We start from the raw sequence: 19,985 nt of genomic DNA, 5'->3' as shown, positions 1-19,985 counted from the left end.
TTGGAGGGTCATAAGCCATATAGATTATAATAATTATCATCTGTCATCCAGGAGAATCCCATAGCACTTTACAATCATACAAAATCTGTATGTAGGTATCATTTTATTGACAATGGACACCTGTGAGTTGATTTGCAACGATTTATGAGGCATGATACTATACAACAGTTTCGCACAGGAAGTAAAAACTATCTCATATCCAGTTGAACCCTAGCTGTTTAAATTTCCCAGCATGTTCAGTTACCCAGAATGCAATTTGGCTAGGACTGCCCTCTCACTACCTCTTCTTTATCTCCACCTCTCAATGGTTTGTACCCCAAAACTAAGTCAAAACCCAGTACTGAGCAGTTCAACTGAGTGTGGCCAGCACTGGATTTAGCCAATAGTAGAAGAAATCTCCTTTGATTATATTTGTATGCTGCTAGAAAGAGTTATTAACTACAATATAGAATTTGTAAAATACCTAGAATGATAGATCAATTGATTTGATAGACAGAATTGGACAGGGCCGCCCGGGGGGGAGGGGCAAGTGGGGCAATTTGCCCCAGCTCCGCAGGGGCCCCCACGACAGTTTTTCAGCGCCCCTGGAGCAGGAGCCTTCACTCGCTCCGGGGGCCCCAGAAAACTCTTGCGGGGCCGGGGCCCCCGGAGCTTCTTCCGCTCTGGGTCTTCGGTGGCAATTCGGCGGTCGGGGGTCCTTCCGTTCCGGGACCTGCCTCCGAAGTGCCCCGAAGACCCGTGGCGGGGGGTCCTTCCGCCCCAGGACCCACCACCGAAGTGCTGGGTCTTCGGCAGCAATTCGGCGGCGGGGCCCCCCGCCACCGAAGACCCCAGGCCCCCTGAATCCTCTGGTATCCAGATGGTATTTTGTAGACATGTCTATAATGCAAGTTGAATAGGGTAGACTGAGATACATGTAAGGCACTGACTGACATGTTTTGTTTTTCTATACAGAGCAGACCTGGCAACTTGTTCAAATATGAAAGGGAACATGTCTAGGCCTACATTATCAAGCAAAATGATTTTACTGTCCCAACATGACAACAGAGAAACATTCCATCCAGCATCTTTGCTATGTGCCATGAAGAAGACATCAACAAAAGGATTATTGTGCAATAGTGAGACCAAGGCAGTGGCTAAGAGAAAAACTCTGGAGCCTGGGTCACAGACTCTACTTACAAGACCGTCCAGTCGCAACTGGGTGAATTTCCTGTCAGGCTTAGAAATTGATGCAAATGTTGTGAAAAACGGTACCTTACAAGCTAAAATATACAGCCAGCCAGGCTCCATTCAGACAGGACATCAACACTGGGAAATGAGTGGCTTCACATCAGATACCCTGAGGGATTAGGACTCCAGTCCTGGGGAAACCCTTTGGCAGGAGTGCTCTGAAAATGCAGCAGAAGTGTATACAGTGCAAAGAAGTTTAGCCTCACACTGTCCTGAAAGACAGATTCTAGTTTTCCGGAACCTCTGAGTGACAGCTAAAGAAGGCACAGCATTTAAGTTTGTTTTAGAATTTTTTCATTTTTTGTCAGTGAATTTCAGACATAAGAAAAACACCTGAATCATCTGACTTCTTCAGAATTAAAATGATGTCTGACCAGAATGGAAAACTAAAAAGGGGAAGGATTTGTGTTACTCAGTTCAGACCCTATCAGCCACTTTAAGAAACAGTGCTAATGGACTCCTAGGGGAATTCCATCCAGTTCTGTACAGCTGAAGGTTGCTAGTCACAGATTAGGACCTTTGGGGGAATATAGGGAATGCAGATCAGGGACTGCCTATGCTAGAGAGTCTGGGGAAGTAAAGGAGGATGTTATTGCACTGTGAGGCAAAAGCAAAAAACAGAAGTTTATTCTAAAATTAAAAAGCTAAAAGTAAGTAAAGTGCCTTAAAAAATTCCATCTTGTCGCATGCCTTGCTATGGTGCTGGATCCTAGATGTGACTAGAACTGCTGTCTTTGTTGCTGTCCAGCTAATCCATTGTGCTTATGCCTATTTAATATTTGTTCCTTCCCAAAGATGGGCCGGGATTAATCCCAAGGACACTAGCTTGGGGTTTGAGAACATCAGTAGAGTTGGCTAAAAGTGCTAAGTGCAGAGATGCTTCTCTCAGTACTCAGACGATACCTGAGTGCATTGTATCCCAGAACCTCGCTGTGCGTTTAGTGTTTGTTGTGACTAGAATAAAGGTGTGTTGTTCGAACATGTGACCCTATGAGAAGAGCTTAACATATGGGGCAATGATGCAATGCATGTTTCTGGTTTTATTCCTTGAACTGATATACAGTGTTCCCCACAAAATAGAAATTATTAGGCATTCTTACAGTCAGTAAAACTGAACAGGAAGTTTCCTGGAAATCCCAGGACTGGATTTCCATGTAATTCCTAATTGCCTCAGTTAATGATAGGCACCATAGGAAACCTTCAAGTAGTGGGACAGATCCTGAGCTGTGACCAGTGTGCCTCAGCATAGCTCCAGAGCAGATTGTAAAGGTGCCATTTGCACCCTCCTGATCACTGGGCAGCTCAGCGCCAGGCCAGTCCACTGGCACAGATTAGATCAGCCTACTTTAACCTGCACCAACAGTCAGCAACCTCCAGGGCCTAGTCTGGCAGCCACAGCTCACACCACCAGCAGGATTCCTCTCTGCACAGGGAATCCTCAACCAGCCAAGGAGAATTCCCACGCAGCTGAGTAAACTGGCTTCAGGGCAGTTTTTCAGGGAGGTTCCATGAGAGCTCACGCAGTTTGTGATGAATCCTGGAACATGGGCGGTGAGTTACATGGGTCTATGATTCCCAGGCTCCAGCAATATTCAGGGCACAGGGGCCCAGCTCCACCAATGTTGGGGGCTGGGTCTCTCCCCCAGCCCCGCCTGCCACCCCTCACAACTCCCGCAGAGCATCCCCTGACCCCACCTGCTGCCACATGCCTCCCCCAGAGCGTCCCTGCCTGTGCCCTGGGCAGCAGGCGGCTGCCCTGCCGCTCTGCGCTGTGCTCCTTCGCTGGCGGCTGCCGCTGCTGGCTACAAAAGGGAGTGGTGCTGGTGGCAGGCTCAGGTGTTTGGGTGGAGGTTCAGAGGAGTGAGTGAGTGACTGCAGCAGCTCAGGGAGCCCCAGGTGGCTGCTCAGCCTGCTTTGGGCTTGTTCTTTCCCTTCCTCTCCTCTGCTTTTCTTTTCTTTTCTTTTCTTTTGCTAGTTTCTCTTCTTTGTGGCTGTAGCCAGAGCACTCCAACCCCTCCCCCCCCACGCTTCCTCCTCCCCATCTCCACTTTGGGGGGAGAAACTCAGGCTGTTTTTCTGTCTCCTAGCAGCAAACAACTTCACTGCTTCTCCTCCTTCCCCCTCCCACTGAGCCAGCTTCTTTCCCTTCTGCCTCCCTGGGTGCAATGTAGCCTCATGCTTCCCTGTGGCCAGCAGGACTTCTCGCTGCACCTCCCGCACGTGAGCAGCTCCTTTCAGGGCTTCTCCCGGGATGCAGCATGAAGTCTCACCCCCCACCCCACCCCAGTCTCTCTCCGGAGTTGAGAGGGGGAGAAAGTTTGTTGATTTCCCTCTGAACTCTTGTCGCTCTTGTTTTTGAATGAGGATTTCTTGCTCCGGGGAAGTGTAACTCCTTGGACCTGAGAGGGTCCCTAGGAGCACATGCAGTGACAGTGGTGGAGTGAGTGTCCTGTCAGGTGGGGGGGGGGCTCCCCTGGAGCTTGCTGCTGCCGGCAAGGAGAGGATTGGGGGGCCTGCCTGCACTCCAAACTCCTGATCCCTGCCCCCACCCAGAGCCTGCACCCCCAGCCAGAGCCCTCACCCCCCTGCACCCCTACCCTCTGTCCCAGCCCTGAGCCCCCTCCTGAACCCTTCATCCCTGGCCCCACCCTGCAGCCCTCACCCCCAGCCAGAGCCCTCATCCCCCCGCCCACCCCCACATTGTGCAATATAGGGAAACTGTTAAACACTTACTGTTTCCAGACCATTTTTACATTATTTTTAAAAATATATATCGGCTTACAAGGCAGGTGGGGGGACGGGGCGGGACTTGGATCCGTTCTGGGCACCACCAAAAATTATACAAACCTGACGCCCCTGTCCCAGAAATGTGTATCTATTACCATTGTGGAACATATCCACGCTCACATGAAATGGGGGTCAGATAACAGAGAGCCCCAAAAGGAACCCCCTCTCATATTTACTCGGCTTTATATCACAACAAACACAGCTTCCCTATGCCCTGGGAATGTCACAGTAACACAGAGTTGACTTCCTCCTCTTGTGTACTGAACAACAGGATATTGCAAGTAAACAGGATAATGCTGTAACTGTAGATGCTTCAGCTGTATCCTGAGCCAGTAGCGATCTCAAGATAGCTCATTTTAGTACAGCGCATCGATCCTCTGAACACTCACTCCATGCATGTGACTAGTGAGAGTGGTGTATGAAATGTTAAGGCCTGATCCCATAAAGACTTACAGACATGACTAGCTGTACAGCCTTTGCACAGAAGGTTCACACTTGCTACTCTCCAGCTGGCAGTTCCAGCAGGTTTTCCTGCAGTTGAAAGAAAACATGAAGTGGGTTAGGTCCAGCATGCAGATGTTGCAAACAGTATTGATACCTCACCAGGATAACAAATTACAGTATCAGTTTAAAACGATGGTACATTTACTAGGAGGTCATGGCCTGGCCCCCAAACACTCCTCACGGGCCCTGAAGCACTCTACCTCCAGGTATAGCAGCCTCAACAGCAGTGGCAGATGTGGGGCTGTTACCCGCACACTCTAGGGCGCCCACCTTTACTCAGTTCCTAGGACTCAAGGCATAACCTGGTTGATTTACACACCCTCGCCCTTTGCCAGGTCTCTGGCTGGGCTCTGGGCGAAAGGCACCTGCCCTTACTCAGTTTCTAGGGCTCAGGGCCACCCATGCCCAATTCCTAAGGCTCCGGGTGTAATCTGGTTCACTTAAGTACCCACTCTTACCCATTTCCTAGGGCTCGGGGCATACTCCTCTGTACATTTCCAGGATCTTTTTACCAGTGAAAGAGCCTTACACAGTAATATCCTTATCTTCTATTTATTAACAATTACCAAGCAAAATACACATGCTAAGCATACAGTGCTGTACTCACCAATGCTGATCACACAGGTGGACTTTCCCCGTTGCCCAGGCAAGTTCAGTCTCATCTGGATTCTGGTGCTTCATGTCACAGTCATGCAGAGGATTCTTAGCAGCTCTGCTCTTGGGCTGTGTCTTGGGGGGTGAGTTCTACTTTCAGGTCTTTCCTTCCTATTATTCTTTTCCCTTTTCCTTTCTTTTTCCTTCCCAGCTGGTCTCTTTCTTGGACCTCAGTTTATCTAGTGAAACTTGAGTTCCGCTTAGCTATACTTCAACCAATCATTTTACTGAAATGTTAGAAAATAATTTTTTGACCAGTCCTAACATATTGTGAAATAATTCATACCCCACCATCTTAGTTGATTTAAATCTTGTAGAATTAATTATGCGACAGAAACAATCAAAGAAGCAGACAGAAACCATAGAGATAAACAAAATAGATTTCACACCCCCAACTGTTGATAAGAGATTCCTTGCCAGACAGAGGGCCATCAAACAAAGTTTTCTTTAAACATCTTAGGAGATTCCTTGCTTATCTGGCGATGGTGCCTTCTTAACAGCCCAATATTACATTGTTTTGATATAATTTAGAAGGAATGTGAGGATGTGACTTCCTGAGTCTTGGCTCATGGCTGCTGCTCTCCTACTATGGCTGCAGAAAAAGGCCTCAGACCTTACAGGGCAAGGTACCTGGGGAATCCTGCCTCCATCAGAGGAACACAAACCCAGCCTCCTTGGAAAACAAATAGTGAAGCAAAGCAAGCAGTAAAAGCTATGGCCAACAATGACAATAAGTAAAATGTAACATTTCTAATTCACCTACCTCCTCTGCTGATTCCAGTTGGTTATTGTGCCCTTCACTGAGCCAGGACCTGCTTTGCTTATACACCTCAAGCCTAACTGCATGGAGCATCCCCTTTTTTTCTTAATCCAGAGCATCATCTGAGACAAATCAGCATTTTCACTTGTGATTTGAAACAGGATTGGAATTCATGTCTCCAGAAAGGACAATGTAGTAACTCACCCGGTGCTTTTTCCAGCCTCCTCCTGTTGTATATGCCCTTTATTCAGGGAATAGTCTTTCATGTCACTTGTTTTATATGTGCTTCTATTGCACTTTTACATTCTCTAGTTACTGGTCTTTTTCTTAGGCCTTGTCTACAGCGGCAAGTTTCTGCACAGTAAAGCAGCTTTCTGCATTGTAACTCCTGGGTGTATACATTGCCAAGCAGGGCCGGCTCCAGCTTTTTTGCTGCCCCAGGCAGGGCTGCCCGGGGGGGGGGGGGAAGTGGGGTAATTTGCCCTGGGCCCCACAGGGGCCCCCACGAGAGTTTTCCGGGCCCCTGGAGAGGGGTCCTTCATTTGCTCCGGGGGCCCCAGAAAACTCTGGTGGGGCCTGGGCCCCCGGAGCTTCTTCCACTCCGTGTCTTCGGTGACAATTTAGCTGTGCGGGGTCCTTCTGCCCCGGGACCCACCGCCAAAGTGCCCGGTCTTCGGTGGCAATTCGGCGGCACCGAAGACCCCAGACCCCCTGAATCCTCCGGACGGCCCTGGCCCCAGGCTGCGAAAAAAAAAGAAGAAAGAAAAAAAAAGAAAAACCTGATTGAGCTCCCACCGAATTGCTGCCGAAGACTGAAGTGGACCGATTCAGCTGCCACCGAAGTGCCACTGCCGCTGACCCGGACTTGCCACCCCAACAAAGGATGGAGTGCCACCCCTTTCTGTTGGCCACCCCAGGTACCTGCTTTCTTCACTGGTGCCTGGAGCTGGCCCTGCTGCCAAGCCACTTAGTGCGCCGAAACTGTGCAGCTGCAGCTGTGACAAATTTGGTCACAGAGACACCCTTGGGACTGTCACCTGATGTGCTTGAATTACCTCTGAGCCATTTTCCCTGCCAATTTGGGACTCCAGAACCCCACCTTGTTGAGCCAGACATGCTAGCCTGCTACAACACAGATCCAGGTCTGGGCCACACCCGCAAAGCTGCAGACTTAAACTAAAAACTGCTCAGCATGTTTCCTATCTCCAGCATCCAGATACCCAGCTCCCAGTGGGAGCCAAACCCCCAAAAATCTGTTTTACTCTGTATAAAGCTTATAAAGGATAAATTCATAAATTGTCCACTCTCTATATCACTGATAGAGATGCACAGCTGTTTGCTCCCCCAGGTATTAGTCACTTACTCTGGGTTCATTAATAAACAAAAGTTATTTTATTAAGTATAAAAAGTAGGATTTAAGTGGTTTCAAGTAATAACAGACAGAACAAAGTAAGTCACCAAGCAAAATAAAGCAAAAACATTCAAGTCTAAGCCTAATACATTAAGAAACTGATTACAGGTAATATGTCACCCTCAGAGATAAAACATTATGGACTGCAATGTCACAGCAGCGCTGTAAAAAAACCACCCCGATGAGAGGTGTACAGCTTTCTGCGCCGGCGGTACAGCACCATGGTGCCAGTGTAGACACCCTCGTTGATTACCGCACTGCAATTTGCCTCTGGGAGGTGTCCCACAATGCCTCTTCTCGCCTCTCTGGTCATCGATTTGAACTCTACTGCCCTGCCCTCAGGTGACCAACCATCATCCCCACCCCTTCTTTGGGAATTTTGAAATTCCCTTCCTGTTTGCTTGGTGACACATGTGGTGGTCTCAGCTCATCTTTCCAGGTGACCATGCCTGCTCCATGCACTAGGCATCCCCTGATTGGAGCAATGCCGAGCTGCTGGACCTCATCAGCATTTGGAGTCCAGTCCCAGCTGCACTCCAGCAGTAGGAATTATGATACCTACAAACAGATTTCATGATGCATGACAGAAAGGGACCATGACTGGGACACACTGCAGTGCACGGTCAAAGTGAAGGAGCTGCAGAACACCTACCACAAGGCACAGGAGGCAAACTGCCACTCCGGTGCTGCGCCCATGAGCTGCTGGTTATTCAAAGAGCTGGACACGATAGTCGATGGTGACCTCACCTCCACTGCGAAGGCCACTGTGGATACTTCGGTGGCTTGCATGCCAGTCAAGAGTGGACCAAGCCAGGGGAGAAAATCTTCAACGAGGATGTGGAGTGGGAGGCGGAGGGGGACCCAGAGGCAGAGGATAACTTGGAGGTCAGAGATGCATGCAGTCAGGAGCTTGGAGAAGTGCAACAATGCTGATGTGTGTGTTTTTGTTTCTCTCTCCCCTCTGGTGGTTGTTTTTTAATAAAAGAATTGTTTTGGTTTGAAAGCGATTATTCCATTAATTGAAAGCAAACAGAGCCCTGCAAAGCAACAGGCAGTTTTCTTACACCTTCATAATGCACCTTCTGCACCAATAACTATCACCTCCTAGCATTACAAGCACTGCACTCCCAAGCATGGCAACAAATATTAGTGACTTTCAGCTTCAAATTGCTGCCTCAAGGCATCCCTGATCCTTATTACCCTGTGCTGTGCCCCTATAATAGCCCTGGTCTCTGGCGTTCCACTTTGGTCAGCACCTCCGGGAATGCCACAAGCAATCTTGTGTCAGAGCTACTACATGTGGCAAAATCAATGTCAAACTCCTCTTGCCTTTGTAGTTTAAGGAATAACTCTACTGCCACTCATGATGTGTTAGCCAGAGCGAGCAGCATACTGGTCAACAGTGCAGGATCCATTCCTGCAGACTGAAGAGGCAGAGCATGCAGTACACAAAGGGTTGAAAGATGGTGCTAAATGCGGAAGGAAGTACAGGCATTGCTGGGATGTGAAGCAATGCATCACAGGGCATCGGGACAGGACCCAGGATGTCCCACGACCCCCTCCTCCTTCCCACAACTCTTAGTGGCAGAAGAGAGAGAGGTGCTCTGTGGGATAGCTGCCCAGATTGCACCACTCCGAATACTGCTGCAAGTGTGAACACACTATTGCACCAGCAGCTGACAGTGTGAACACACAATAGCGGTTTCCTTTCAGTGCTCTCTGAGCAGCGCTGTAACAGCCGGCACTGTAACTCTGCCAGCATAGACATACCGTTAGATCTTCTTTAGGTCATTGTTTCATAGCTCCCAGTCTAGGCTGTGTGAATTCTGACCATGGTGAACTCAGGGTGCTTTCTTCAACAAATCTGTGTACAAATTTGAGTCAAGAAGGTGAATTAATATTTTTGCTTCAAGGCACTTAGTTCTTCCACTTGTTTGTGTAAATGCTCTGTTAGTGTGAATGGGGAACAGGTTAGAATTCCATTTCATAGTCCATGCTCATTCTACACTGTATCAGTAGAAGCAAATCAATTCTGTGTATATTCTTTTCTGTGACTAATGAGCCCACGGTCCTAAAGCTAAACCCCCCTCTTTTTACCACTCTCTGATTTTGCAAAGTTTGGGGTGACTTCCTGAAGCCTGGAAGTATCAGAATTCAAAAAGCTGGTGTAATTGCTGCTTTTTTCTGGGGCTCTGATCTGATCTCCTGACTGATTCTGCTGAAGGTAAAAATAATCTATACACGTTTTTACACCTTCAGAGCACTTTAAAGCGATTCTATAACTAATCCTCTGCACAGTTCTTTGGGGGTAAGTATTGTTCTCCTTCATGTCATTGCCGCCAGACCGCACTAGTTATCTGCCTGGCCACATGGAACTTTTTCTGAGAAGTAGTTGACAGATAACCACTGTGCAGTGTGACAGTTCCTAAGAGACCTAGAATTTCATAGACAACGGGTGTGTTTGTGTGTGAAGGGCAGTGGACACTCAGAACCACCAGAAGCTATACTGAAAGTTGGGATCTGAAGAAAAGAGGGTCAATGGGAGTGAGAAAAAAAGACTTAGGTCAGGGTCTAGACTAGAAAAGCTAGTATAGTACAGCATAGCTATAAGGCCAAACCCCTCCTACTGTGAACACAGCTTATACCAGCAAAAGTGCTTTTGCCAGTATAGCTTATAGCTGTTCCCCAAGCAAAGTAAGATGCCACAGCAAACGCACTTTTAGGCCACTATAACTATCTAAACTAGGGCTTTTGCTGGTATAGAAAAGTTGTAAAAGCATCACAGCTGCAACTGACATTGCTCTACTGGCAAAAGTTTCTAGTGAAGCCTGGCTTTACGCTCAGTAAGTAACCCCCTTTTTAGTAGCAGCCGAGGAAACAAGTGCAAATCTGCCTGAGCACTCCAGCTCCGTGCTAAATTTGTTTTGTAAATTGGTTAACAATAGGGTGTGGCATTACGAACATTCATGTGACTAGGCTAGAACCAGTATTGTGTGGGAAGTCCCAAACAGTCAAAATGAAAGTGAAATCTGTTGAGTCAAAACATAACCAAGGGCAAAGTTTATCATCATAAGTAAATAGCTTCAGACCAGCTGAAGTGCACAGGCTCGAGGTTTGCTCTCGCACCATCCCAGACAGTGCCGTTGAACTGTGCTAAAGAGGATCAACTGAACGGGACTTCAAGTGCCGCTTCTTGCTGGTGTTTCTTTTTGGCTTCAGCAATCAGCACAATGGTGGTCCTCATGTAAGTACCCTATTGGTGGGCTAGGAGCGATGTCTCTTTGAGATTATATTGTGCATGCAAAATACAGGGGTCTATTCCCTCCTGAGTCTTTTAAAGGGACCCTATCAACTTAAAAATCCTACTTCTGTCTGAATTGTTTACCTGTTGCTGTTATATATGGAATGCCTACGATCAGTCTAATGGAAAGAGATGCGGGAGACATATATTTATTTTTTCAGTTTGATTCCTTTGTGTATTTGAGAGCATTATGGGTATAGTTAGTTTAATCATAGTCAGTTTCCCCTGTTGTTTACTCTGTGAAATTGGCAGTACTCTCTGTATAGTCAGCTTCCTTTGTTGTTTGCATGGGATTTTTGCACCGCAAGAGGGGAGAGAAAGCAAAAATTTTTAATGGGAAAAAAATGTGACTGTAAAGAATCACAGAAATAGGGAATTGGGCTCAAGAGAATATGTGAAGCACCTGAAACTACTTTCCACTCTCTCTTTTTGCAGTGGATTAGATTTCTACTTGAGGATGTCAGTTGAATTGATTGAAAAAGTAAAAATCTGGTTATTAGCATTTTTGTATTGTATCTACCTAACTTCCAGGCTCTCACACAGTCAAATGTCCCTATCAGTGTTTACATCTCCTCGGCCTGATTCTTCTCTCGCCCCGGGGCAACTCATGAGCAACACCATTGATTTCAGTGGAGTATTATAACCATGAAAAAACAGAGTAACTGAGAGCAGAACCAGCCCCCATTATTTTTAGTTTTCATGTTATAAGTGATAATTATGGCTCAGATCCACAAAGGGGTTTAATTCTGGGGTTCAGACACCTAAGTCCCAGTGTAGGCTCCACTGTGATCCAGAAACCCCCCTACCAAATCCTTTAGGCACCTAATCTCACTCACACCTACATTTTCAGTGAACGTTCCTCCCCCTCCCCCCTGATTTCTGCCAGGGTTCACACCAGAACATGGCAGCAGGAGCCTTGGCACTGTGTGGGAGGGAAGAGACGAGAGCTGTTTCCAGCCACAGGGGAAGGAAGAGGACGGGGGAGGGGGGGAAAGGGATGACTTCGCCTGTGTTTTTGCAGAGCTCATCCCTACCCCTATCAACTACATGCCATTTACTTAAACCCACCTGCTCATACACATGCAGACCAGTACACCCACTGTTACAGATTATCTCCACAGACACACCTATGCACGCAGTAAACATACCAGCTGTACTCTAGTTCAGTGGTTCTCAACCAGGGGGATGCATACCCCAGGGGGTAGAGAGAGCTCTTCCAGGGGGTACATCAACTCATCTAGATATTCGCCTAGTTTTACAACAGGCTACATAAAAAGCACTAGCGTAGTCAGTGCTTAGTCAACTAAAATTTCATATAATGACTTGTTTATACTGCTCTATATACTATACACTGAAATGTAAGTACTTTATATTCCAATTGATTTATTTTGTAATTGTATGGTAAAAATGAGAAAGTCCAGCAATTTTTCAGTAATAGTGTGGCTGTGACACTTTTGTAATTTTTATGTCTGATTTTGTAAGCAAGTCGTTTTTAAGTGAGGTGTAACTTGGAGGTACACACGACAAATCTGACTAAAGGGGAACAGTAGTCTGAAAAGGTTGAGAGACACCGCTCTAGTTGTCTACAGATCTGTAATTTGGGGATGGGGCTGTCACAAAAGTTATCACCATTTAGTCCAGAATTCTGCTCAGGTCCCAAAATGGTTTGGCAAAGACCTAGCAGGGATCAGTAGGTGAGGAAGAACACTCCAGCTGTGTCAGAATGGAGTAGGGTGGGGGGCCCCCGAGAGGAAAACAGAGGTCAAGGGGTCAAGTTTGAACTGCTGAATGTTTTTCAGTTTCAAATGGTGGGGAAGGGGGACATCTGCTCTAGTTCCCATCTTCCAGAGTGACACATGCAATCTGGAAGCATTTTAGGGTGTGCTCTAGAGATGTTCAGGAGACTGGCGATTAATCTGGAATGCCAAAGGAAACAGGATCTCTTTTCCCTTCCTCCTCCCCCTTTGCTTGTTTGTTTTTCATTGTGGTTTAGTTCTGCAGAGCGCTTACCCTGGGTCAGACGACTTAGTCATTCTGTTATTTCTGCCAAGTTCTGAAGCCAAGAGTGGGCCCTCCCATCTGAGACTGGCAGGGCTGCTGTTTCTGGTAGCATGGATCTTCTTCAGGCTTCTTCTGTTTTCTCCTCTTCTCTGATGTCTCCTCTGCTCTGATTGTTTTCTCTCCTTCCCCTGTTCCTTCTGTTTCCCACCCTCTCTCTGGCTGTCCTTGTCTAAGCCAGAACCAGGGCACAGTGTCAGGCCGAGAAAGGGCTGAGCAACCAATCTCGTTTTGGAGAGCTGCCTGATTTACTCAGATCCTCCCCTCTGAAGTGGGGCACCCTCCATTCAAACCAGGGGAGAGATGGAACAAGCAGGTGCAGTAGAAAATGATAAGACCACCACGCCCTCCCCATACTGGTGCAGGTAGCTGGGCCATGGCCTTTCTGATATATAGGAATGATAGATTAGCAGGGACAGAGCCTTTTGACGAATTACCGCATGGTAGCGGCAGAGGAAGAGCTCATCCCTGATGACAGGCCCCAATGGTGCCCACCTGAAAACGGCTGCTGGTGGCGTGTGTTGACAATGTAATTGATGTGTCTGTTTCGGGCACCTTTTAAATATCTAAGAACTCTACTGCCTGCTTGCAGGACAGGCAGCCATTTTGAGAGGCAGAGTCACTGCAGACTCTGGAGATGGACGGACGGGTGGGCAGGGCACGCACTCGCACGCGCACAGAGTTCTTTCCTGTCTTTGTTTTTCCCCTGGCTCCAAGCTGACACTCCCTGGCCTTGGAAGAATGCATGTGCCCTTTATGTGGGAAAGGACAGCACCAATCACATGCAGGTTTAAATCCCAGTGGGTCAGCTCAGCCTTCCATCTTCCCAGGAGCGGTACTTTGGGGAGATTTATGAACTGCCCTCTCCCCCTTTGGTTCACCTTTGCTGTCACAAAGGGACTTCAGCGCAGCTGTAAGGCCCACCCTCCAGAATACCCCGGTTCAGGGGACCTCTGCCAGGCACCGAGCTGGCTCTGCACACACCCGTCCGGGGCAGCTGGAGGCGGGAGAGGTGGCTGGCAAGCCTTCACCCTGGCTATGCCACAGCGACTGGGGCACACAGAGAGCAGCCCTTAGGGCTTCCCGGAGCAGTGCCAGGGCCCAAATTGGGAATTCTGGGGCTGTTGGAAGCCGATGTGCAAGCTGCCTCCCCTCAACCCCTGAGCGGGGCCCTGCGTCAGCTCCAGCTGGGGTGAACCGCGGCCACTGAATGCCATGGAATGTAGGGGCTGAGGTTGGGCATTCAGCTGCGACTTCAAAAACCGCGACCCTCTCTGTGTTGCGGGCACATCAAAGACCCTGTGGGCTCTTCCTAGTTGAGCAGGGCTTTACTCCACTGCCTTGGCCTTCTCCCTGCAATACTGTACTGAAGCGTGCTGGCTGCAGCCCCACCCCACCAGCTGCATTTCAGTGCTGATGGAGGTACCTTGTATAGTTCATCATGTTAGAATAACAGGTATTTAAATAGAGTTTCCTGGTATTGTTACACTCCCATAGCCACCCGGGTTTCAGGCTGGTTCCAGATGGGGCATTGTAGTTCGCCACCCCCTGCCGCCAGACCTGTCTCCAGTGTATTACTGAGTATCCAGTCAGGGCCATGGCAAGACTTTGGGCCTTTACATCATTGGTGGGTTTGGCAGAATTCCAGTTTTGTTCTAAATTTGACAATTAACCTTGATTTTTATTTTTAAGATTTTTTTTTCTATTTTTCTATTGATTTTTATTTTTACACTTGTTGGAAGTTGGGTGGGGACATGATTGGGGCTAGGGCGGTACTGACAGAGGGGCTGCTGGGGGCTCCCTCTGTGGTCACTCCCACGCCAGCCCTGCCCCCAGGCCTCCAGCCTGGCACCTGCTCCCATGCCAGCCCCCCCCCCAGGCCTCTAGCCCGGCACCCGCTCCCACGCCAGCCCTTCCCAGGCCGCCGGCCTGGCACCAGCTCCCTGGCCCAGCTCCTGCCCCACCCCAACTAGGCCCAGAACCCCATGTCAGCCAAGTAGTTTTTTTGCTGCTGTGACCACCCCCACCCCCCGGTCTCATCCCCCTTTGGATGGGACAGGCTGCAGCAAGAAACCAGGGTCTTTTGGGGAGGGTGGCAGGGTGCCCCAGGTGGAAATCAAGGGGGAACTATTAATCTATTCAACTACGTACCTGCCCTGTGGTTCCCCCCTTTTCCCCCGGGTCTGGCTTTTACCTACTTCTGAGCTATTTGTGTGGTTGTGTTTGTTACAGTGCACTGGACCCCAATGACAAGCGCAGAAGCACATTCAGGCTTCGCCAGAAGAGCTCTAAGCGAAGCCTGCGGAAGCAGAAGTGAGGTATTGATGGTGTAGGGGTAATGCTGAGAGAACTGGGCCCCTCCCTCAAAGAGTGGGTGAGCCGGGTGGGCGGCGGGAAGGGGGCGCCTACACTGTCATGTAAGCCTTTGTCAAATAGCAGAAAGATGGATTGTGGCCTGTTGGTTAGCGTAGAGACCTGCTTACTGGCTATGAGCACTATCTGGGAGACGCGAGTTCGGCTCCCTGGCCTGGGCTCTCAGCATGGAGCTGGAAGCACTGAGGATTCCCAGGAACCACCTGTGCTACAGCCACACCCAGAGCCCTGAGCACAGCCCAGTGGTCCCACCATGATACACTTAAAACATGGTTTGAGCTTGTGGCTTAGAGGCTTTAAGTGTATCCCCTCCCCAGGCGATAACTGCCAGGCTCTGGGAGATGTGAGACAGCACCTGCCCCTGGTGGCTCAGTGGTGACAGCCAATAGCAGGATCCAAGGGGACTTCAGTGAAGTCCTCATTGCCAGAACCAAACATCTGAGGGTGGATCTGCCCACGGCATCTCAGAGCTCCAAAGCCCCCACCAGCTGACAGATCCAGCCTGCCACCCCGGGGCTAGAAAATGTCATGGAGGTCTCTGAAAGTCACAGAATCCGTAACTTTCGTGACATAATCTTACCCTTAACTATGCTTGAAGAGGCAAATTCTCTCTCTGAAGTGCTCAAAGCCAAGCACGGAGTAGGCTGGCCCCCATACACTCCCAGCCCCTTGTTGATACCTACATGCAGATGCAACCAGCAAGTCAGCCTGGAGAGGCTGAGGCAGCAGTTCTTGCTGATCCCTTTCCCTGCATAGGCCTGCTGGGGACTGTCCTTTTACATCTGATTTTGGTTTTCAGCCTAAATCACAAGCCACAGAAATACAGCTGAAAGAAAGCCAAGGAGCTAAGAGTGAAGTCGACAGTGAAGACTGCTAAGAAGTCAGGCTGAACAAGAGCCTTCAGGTTGGTTCCCACAGCACCTGTCTCCTTGGGGTCTAGAGGCCACGGTCAGATCGTTTAGTTCCCTCTGTTGGGATTCAGGAGGGAAAGGTAGGCACTTAACTGCCACTTCAGGCAATAGGAATCCCACCCCTTGTGTTTGTTTTCCCATGACTCATTCATCTGTTCACCAGAACTGAAAGCAAAAGTGCTTTCCCTTGGAGGAGACACTGCTGCTAATCTAGGCATTTACAGAAAATGACACCAAGGCTTTCACACTATCAAGCTTGGCAACTAACTGGCCTAATAACTGACTCCCAGGCCAGAAGAGAAGAGTTTGTATCTGGAAGGTCCCACCCTGACAGAGATCTTTAGGTTGAAGCTAGACACGCGGATGGGTAACTTACAGTGGAACAACCAGGCAACGCTCATGCCTCTCCTCCGCACAGTGACCGTCTCCTGGCTTGTCACCAGAGCAAACTGGCTGTGGGATTGGGGAGAGAACAGGGTATTTCTAGTCACATTTCAAACTGGAGCCCCACTGCACAGACAGCTGGAACTCTAACCTTTGTACCTGCAGCCCAGTGCTGTGGTCAGGAAATCGTGTTTGCTTCTAGTTTAATGTTTAAATGTTCTCCTGGTTAATTCACAGAATTTGCTCCTTTCTTCCCTTGCTTGTTCCCAGAGGAAGGAAAGTCCCTATTTGCCACATGCAGGAAACTAACAGTGCGTGTAACAGCCCCTCATATAAGCAGTCAGCAGCTGTTGAACGTGGCAGAGAATCTTGGGGCTTTTTCACCTGCCTCTGCACCATGGGGCAGGGGTCACTTGCAGGTTTAAACTAGAGTACATGGTGGATTTGCAATAACTTGAAGTCTTTAAATTACAATTTGAGGATTTCAGTAACTCAGCCAGAGGTTAGGGGTCTATTACAAGAGTGGCTGGGTGAGTTCTGTAGCCTGCAGTGTGCAGTAGGTCAGACTTGATCATGATGGTCCCTTCTGACTGTAAAGTCTCTGAGCACTAGTAAGCTGTTACCCTCTAGTAGACCAGCCATTGAGAAGGGGCTGCACCACTCCCTCTGTCAGCATGTTACCTGGGGATGGAGGTAGCAGTGGGATTACTGGCATGAACACTGACACTGAGGGCTCTCCCCATTCATGTCTCATGGCAGGTCTCTTCGAGGAGGCGCTACTGTGGTCTTGAGGAGCTAGTGTGGAAACTAGAATGGGTCTGTTGAAGCAGAGAACTGGGGCGTGCCAGCTGTATTGGAGCATGCTCCTCCTGGCTGCAGGGTCCTTTTTCTTGTTGCTCTATGCCCTGATGTGGGAAGCTGGGAACATCATCAACCTTCCCCACAAAAGAATCGGCTTCTACAACTTCTGCCTGTGGAACCAGACGGCTGGAGAGCTGCAGTGCCTAGAATTCAAGGACCTGATGGACATGGGGGTTGACCAGTTTCAGCTAGTGCTGGCAAGGCTCTGTGTATACACTGTCCAGGTCCTCTGTAGCTTCTCCCCATTTTTAATCATACAGGCCCAATATGCAAACACCAGAGAGGCCTGGGAAGTGACGTTTGTGGTGCTGGGCCTCTCGGCTGCTCTTCTGGCTGGTGGCCTTGGCTTGTTTCTGTTCCAGGCCTGGGGTTGCATTCAAATTTCTGAACTCAGTGGGGGTTTCATGGCACTAGCTGGGGCTCAGGCCCTGCTGCTGCTCCAGCTTTTTGCTGCTGCTATGTACCTCATGTGGTTCAAGGAGGTTCTTGAAACGGGCAGCCCTTCCCCTGAGGAGCAGCAGGTCTGAAGGCAGAGAGGGAGGAAGACGCAGTGCAAGCTTGTGGGAACGTACCAATCAAGTTTTTATAATCCTCTGATAGTCAGCTAGCTCTTGTGTACAGCCTTGGGCCGAAACGCTATTCTATGTCTAAGTTTGTCAGGCAGTTCACAGAGCCATCTTTAGGATTTATGGGGCCCAACGCAATATTATTAAACTGGTGCCCCTATGCCCGACGGCAGCCTGGGCTCGCAGCCTGGGGAGGGAGCGATGAGCAAAGATACCGAGCCACCCGGCCTGCCTCACAGCGGCAGAGACCCCCGAGCCCTCTCCCTCACACAGAATGGGCCACGCTGGCGCCTTCAGCTCTGTGAATACGGCCGCTGCATAAGGGCACTGCAGTGCGCGCTGGGTGTGCGGGAGCCGACCCGCTCTTATCTGCTGTCATGGGCGGTGGGTGAAGCTGCAGCTTGGGGACACTAGCTCCCCAGCCCATGGCCCTGCCTATATTCCACCCCTGCTCTGACCTGGGCCCCGCCCTCACTCTGCCCAGGCACCACCCTCCCCCCCCCTTCCCTTCCTTTCCCTTCCCCGGTCACCCCTTTCCAACCCAATCCCTGAACCAAAATGAAGCAAATGACATTTGAAAAAACCACTCTTCTGCAATTTCTTTCTAAAGATAATGGAGCATGTTTTCCACTGCATGCCAGAACGTGAAGATGCAGAAGGTTCTGGACATGCAGAAGATACCTAATTAAAAGCACTAAACTTGGGAATAAAAAACATCGGTCACAGGTTTTTTTGATATTCCCTGAAGTTTGACAGAGATTTATTTGCAAAAACTTCGCAGTAAGGGCATGTCAGCTGTCTTGCTGAATACAACATTAAATATTATGGAATACATCAGGGGTCGGCAGCCATTCAGAAGTGGTGTGCAAAGTCTTCATTTATTCACTGTACTTTAAGGTTTTGCGTGCCAGTAATACATTTCAATGTTTTTAGAAAGTCTCTCTCTCTAAGTTTATATTACGTAACTAAACTATTGTTGTATGTAAAGTTAATAAGGTTGTTTAAGATGCTTCATTAAAAATTTAATTAAAATGCAGATCTTATCAGTTTAGTGTGATTCTTGCCCTTGGTTTTCCTAGCTGAGTTTTCCAATGTCTGCATGTATTTGGATACTTTAATCTGCACGCAGGCTTCTAACTGACTCTGAGAGGGACAGAGGACAGATTTCATATGTGAAAATACCTGTTCACACAGGTATGTGAATCCAAATGCTGAAAGCAATGCAAATGCAATTTTCTTCAAACTGTTAAATTTCACTGGCAGGGATGTCCAGCAGGTCAGAATAGAGGCCCCATGACCTCCGCAGATCTCCAAACTTTGATAGCCACAATTCTGAGCTTTTTACCTAAATGAGCTGCATTTCAAAATCTTCAACACCCATCCACTGAAATTCAGACAAATCCAAGTCACTTTCGTTGAAGTTTTCAGGTTTAATTAGAAAAGAAAGCATTGGGCCAAATTTCTGGAAATCTTGAAATCTGTCAGAAAATTCTGATTTCAGTTGTTGCATGTACATTGCAATCTCATCGACACTGACAGTGCAACGTGTCGATAGCTCTTTTATGTGTTGGAAGTAGCGGAAAGTCAAAGTTCGAATATCCCGAGGAAAAAAAACCTGCTACTTTTACAACTAATGCCTTCCAGGCTTCATAAAGCTCCAGACCCGTTTGCTGCACCCTGGAGACAGAGGTTGAGTCCGTTTAGGTGAGCGGTGATGTCAGTTAGAAACATGAGCTTACACAGCCATTTGTCATCATCCAGTTCAGGGTAGTTTTGTCCTTTTTCCGACAAAAAGGCCTTGATTGCATCAAAACAGTTTACAAAAGGCATCAAAACCTTGCCACAACTTAGCTACCGAATGTTGCTGTGAAGTGGAATGTCATTATAAACAGTGTCCATCTCTTCTAGCAGTGCTTGAAACTGTCTATGAGTCAAAGCAGATCGAGCAACAAGGAAATTCACAATTCGCACCACTGTATTCATCACATTATTAAGCTCTAAATTAGAAATCATAGCACACAGGTTTTCTTGATGGATGATACAGTGAAATTTGACTGTTGGGTGGCCAATTTGATCTTCAAGTAACTTCACAAATCCCTTCTGTTTTCTGACCATGGCAGGAGCACATCTGTTGTCACACACAATATTTTTCTGATGTCAACTCCTCATTCTTCAAAATGCCTTA

General features: G+C 48.4%; 2 protein-coding genes and 1 long non-coding RNA gene across 11 annotated transcripts in view; 2 read left to right on the top strand and 1 right to left on the bottom strand.

The window, feature by feature from the left end:
* Positions 1-2,224, top strand: part of AGBL3 (AGBL carboxypeptidase 3) — a 61,868-nt gene extending 59,644 nt beyond the window's left edge. For 7 of the 9 annotated variants that reach the window (XM_044997793.1, XM_044997783.1, XM_044997754.1 and 4 more), the window contains one exon: positions 955-2,224. In XM_044997793.1, the coding sequence (XP_044853728.1) occupies positions 955-1,351 (397 nt within the window). In that variant the 3' untranslated portion in view covers positions 1,352-2,224. The remainder of the gene's footprint in view (positions 1-954) is intronic. The other 2 variants (XM_044997738.1, XM_044997728.1) reach the window with 1 other exon arrangement.
* A 349-nt stretch (positions 2,225-2,573) lies between these two features.
* Positions 2,574-5,026, bottom strand: LOC123355390. The gene is made up of 3 exons (XR_006575097.1): positions 4,980-5,026; positions 4,471-4,548; positions 2,574-2,767 (listed from the first exon to the last, which is right to left on the bottom strand). It is a non-coding gene; the product is annotated as an uncharacterized LOC123355390 (long non-coding RNA).
* A 5,297-nt stretch (positions 5,027-10,323) lies between these two features.
* On the top strand, positions 10,324-18,681 carry TMEM140 (transmembrane protein 140). Its single transcript, XM_045000130.1, has 4 exons — positions 10,324-10,590; positions 14,938-15,023; positions 15,878-15,982; positions 17,133-18,681. Exon 4 carries the CDS (start codon positions 17,186-17,188, stop codon positions 17,759-17,761), a length of 576 nt encoding a protein of 191 aa, XP_044856065.1. The 5' UTR covers positions 10,324-10,590; positions 14,938-15,023; positions 15,878-15,982; positions 17,133-17,185; the 3' UTR covers positions 17,762-18,681.
* Positions 18,682-19,985: the final 1,304 nt, after the last annotated feature.

This window comes from Mauremys mutica, chromosome 1 (assembly GCF_020497125.1).
Source record: "Mauremys mutica isolate MM-2020 ecotype Southern chromosome 1, ASM2049712v1, whole genome shotgun sequence".
In the NCBI taxonomy this organism is placed as follows: domain Eukaryota; kingdom Metazoa; phylum Chordata; order Testudines; family Geoemydidae; genus Mauremys; species Mauremys mutica.
The sequence above is the reverse complement of the archived record's forward strand: the minus strand, read 5'-3'. Positions and strand labels throughout refer to the sequence as shown.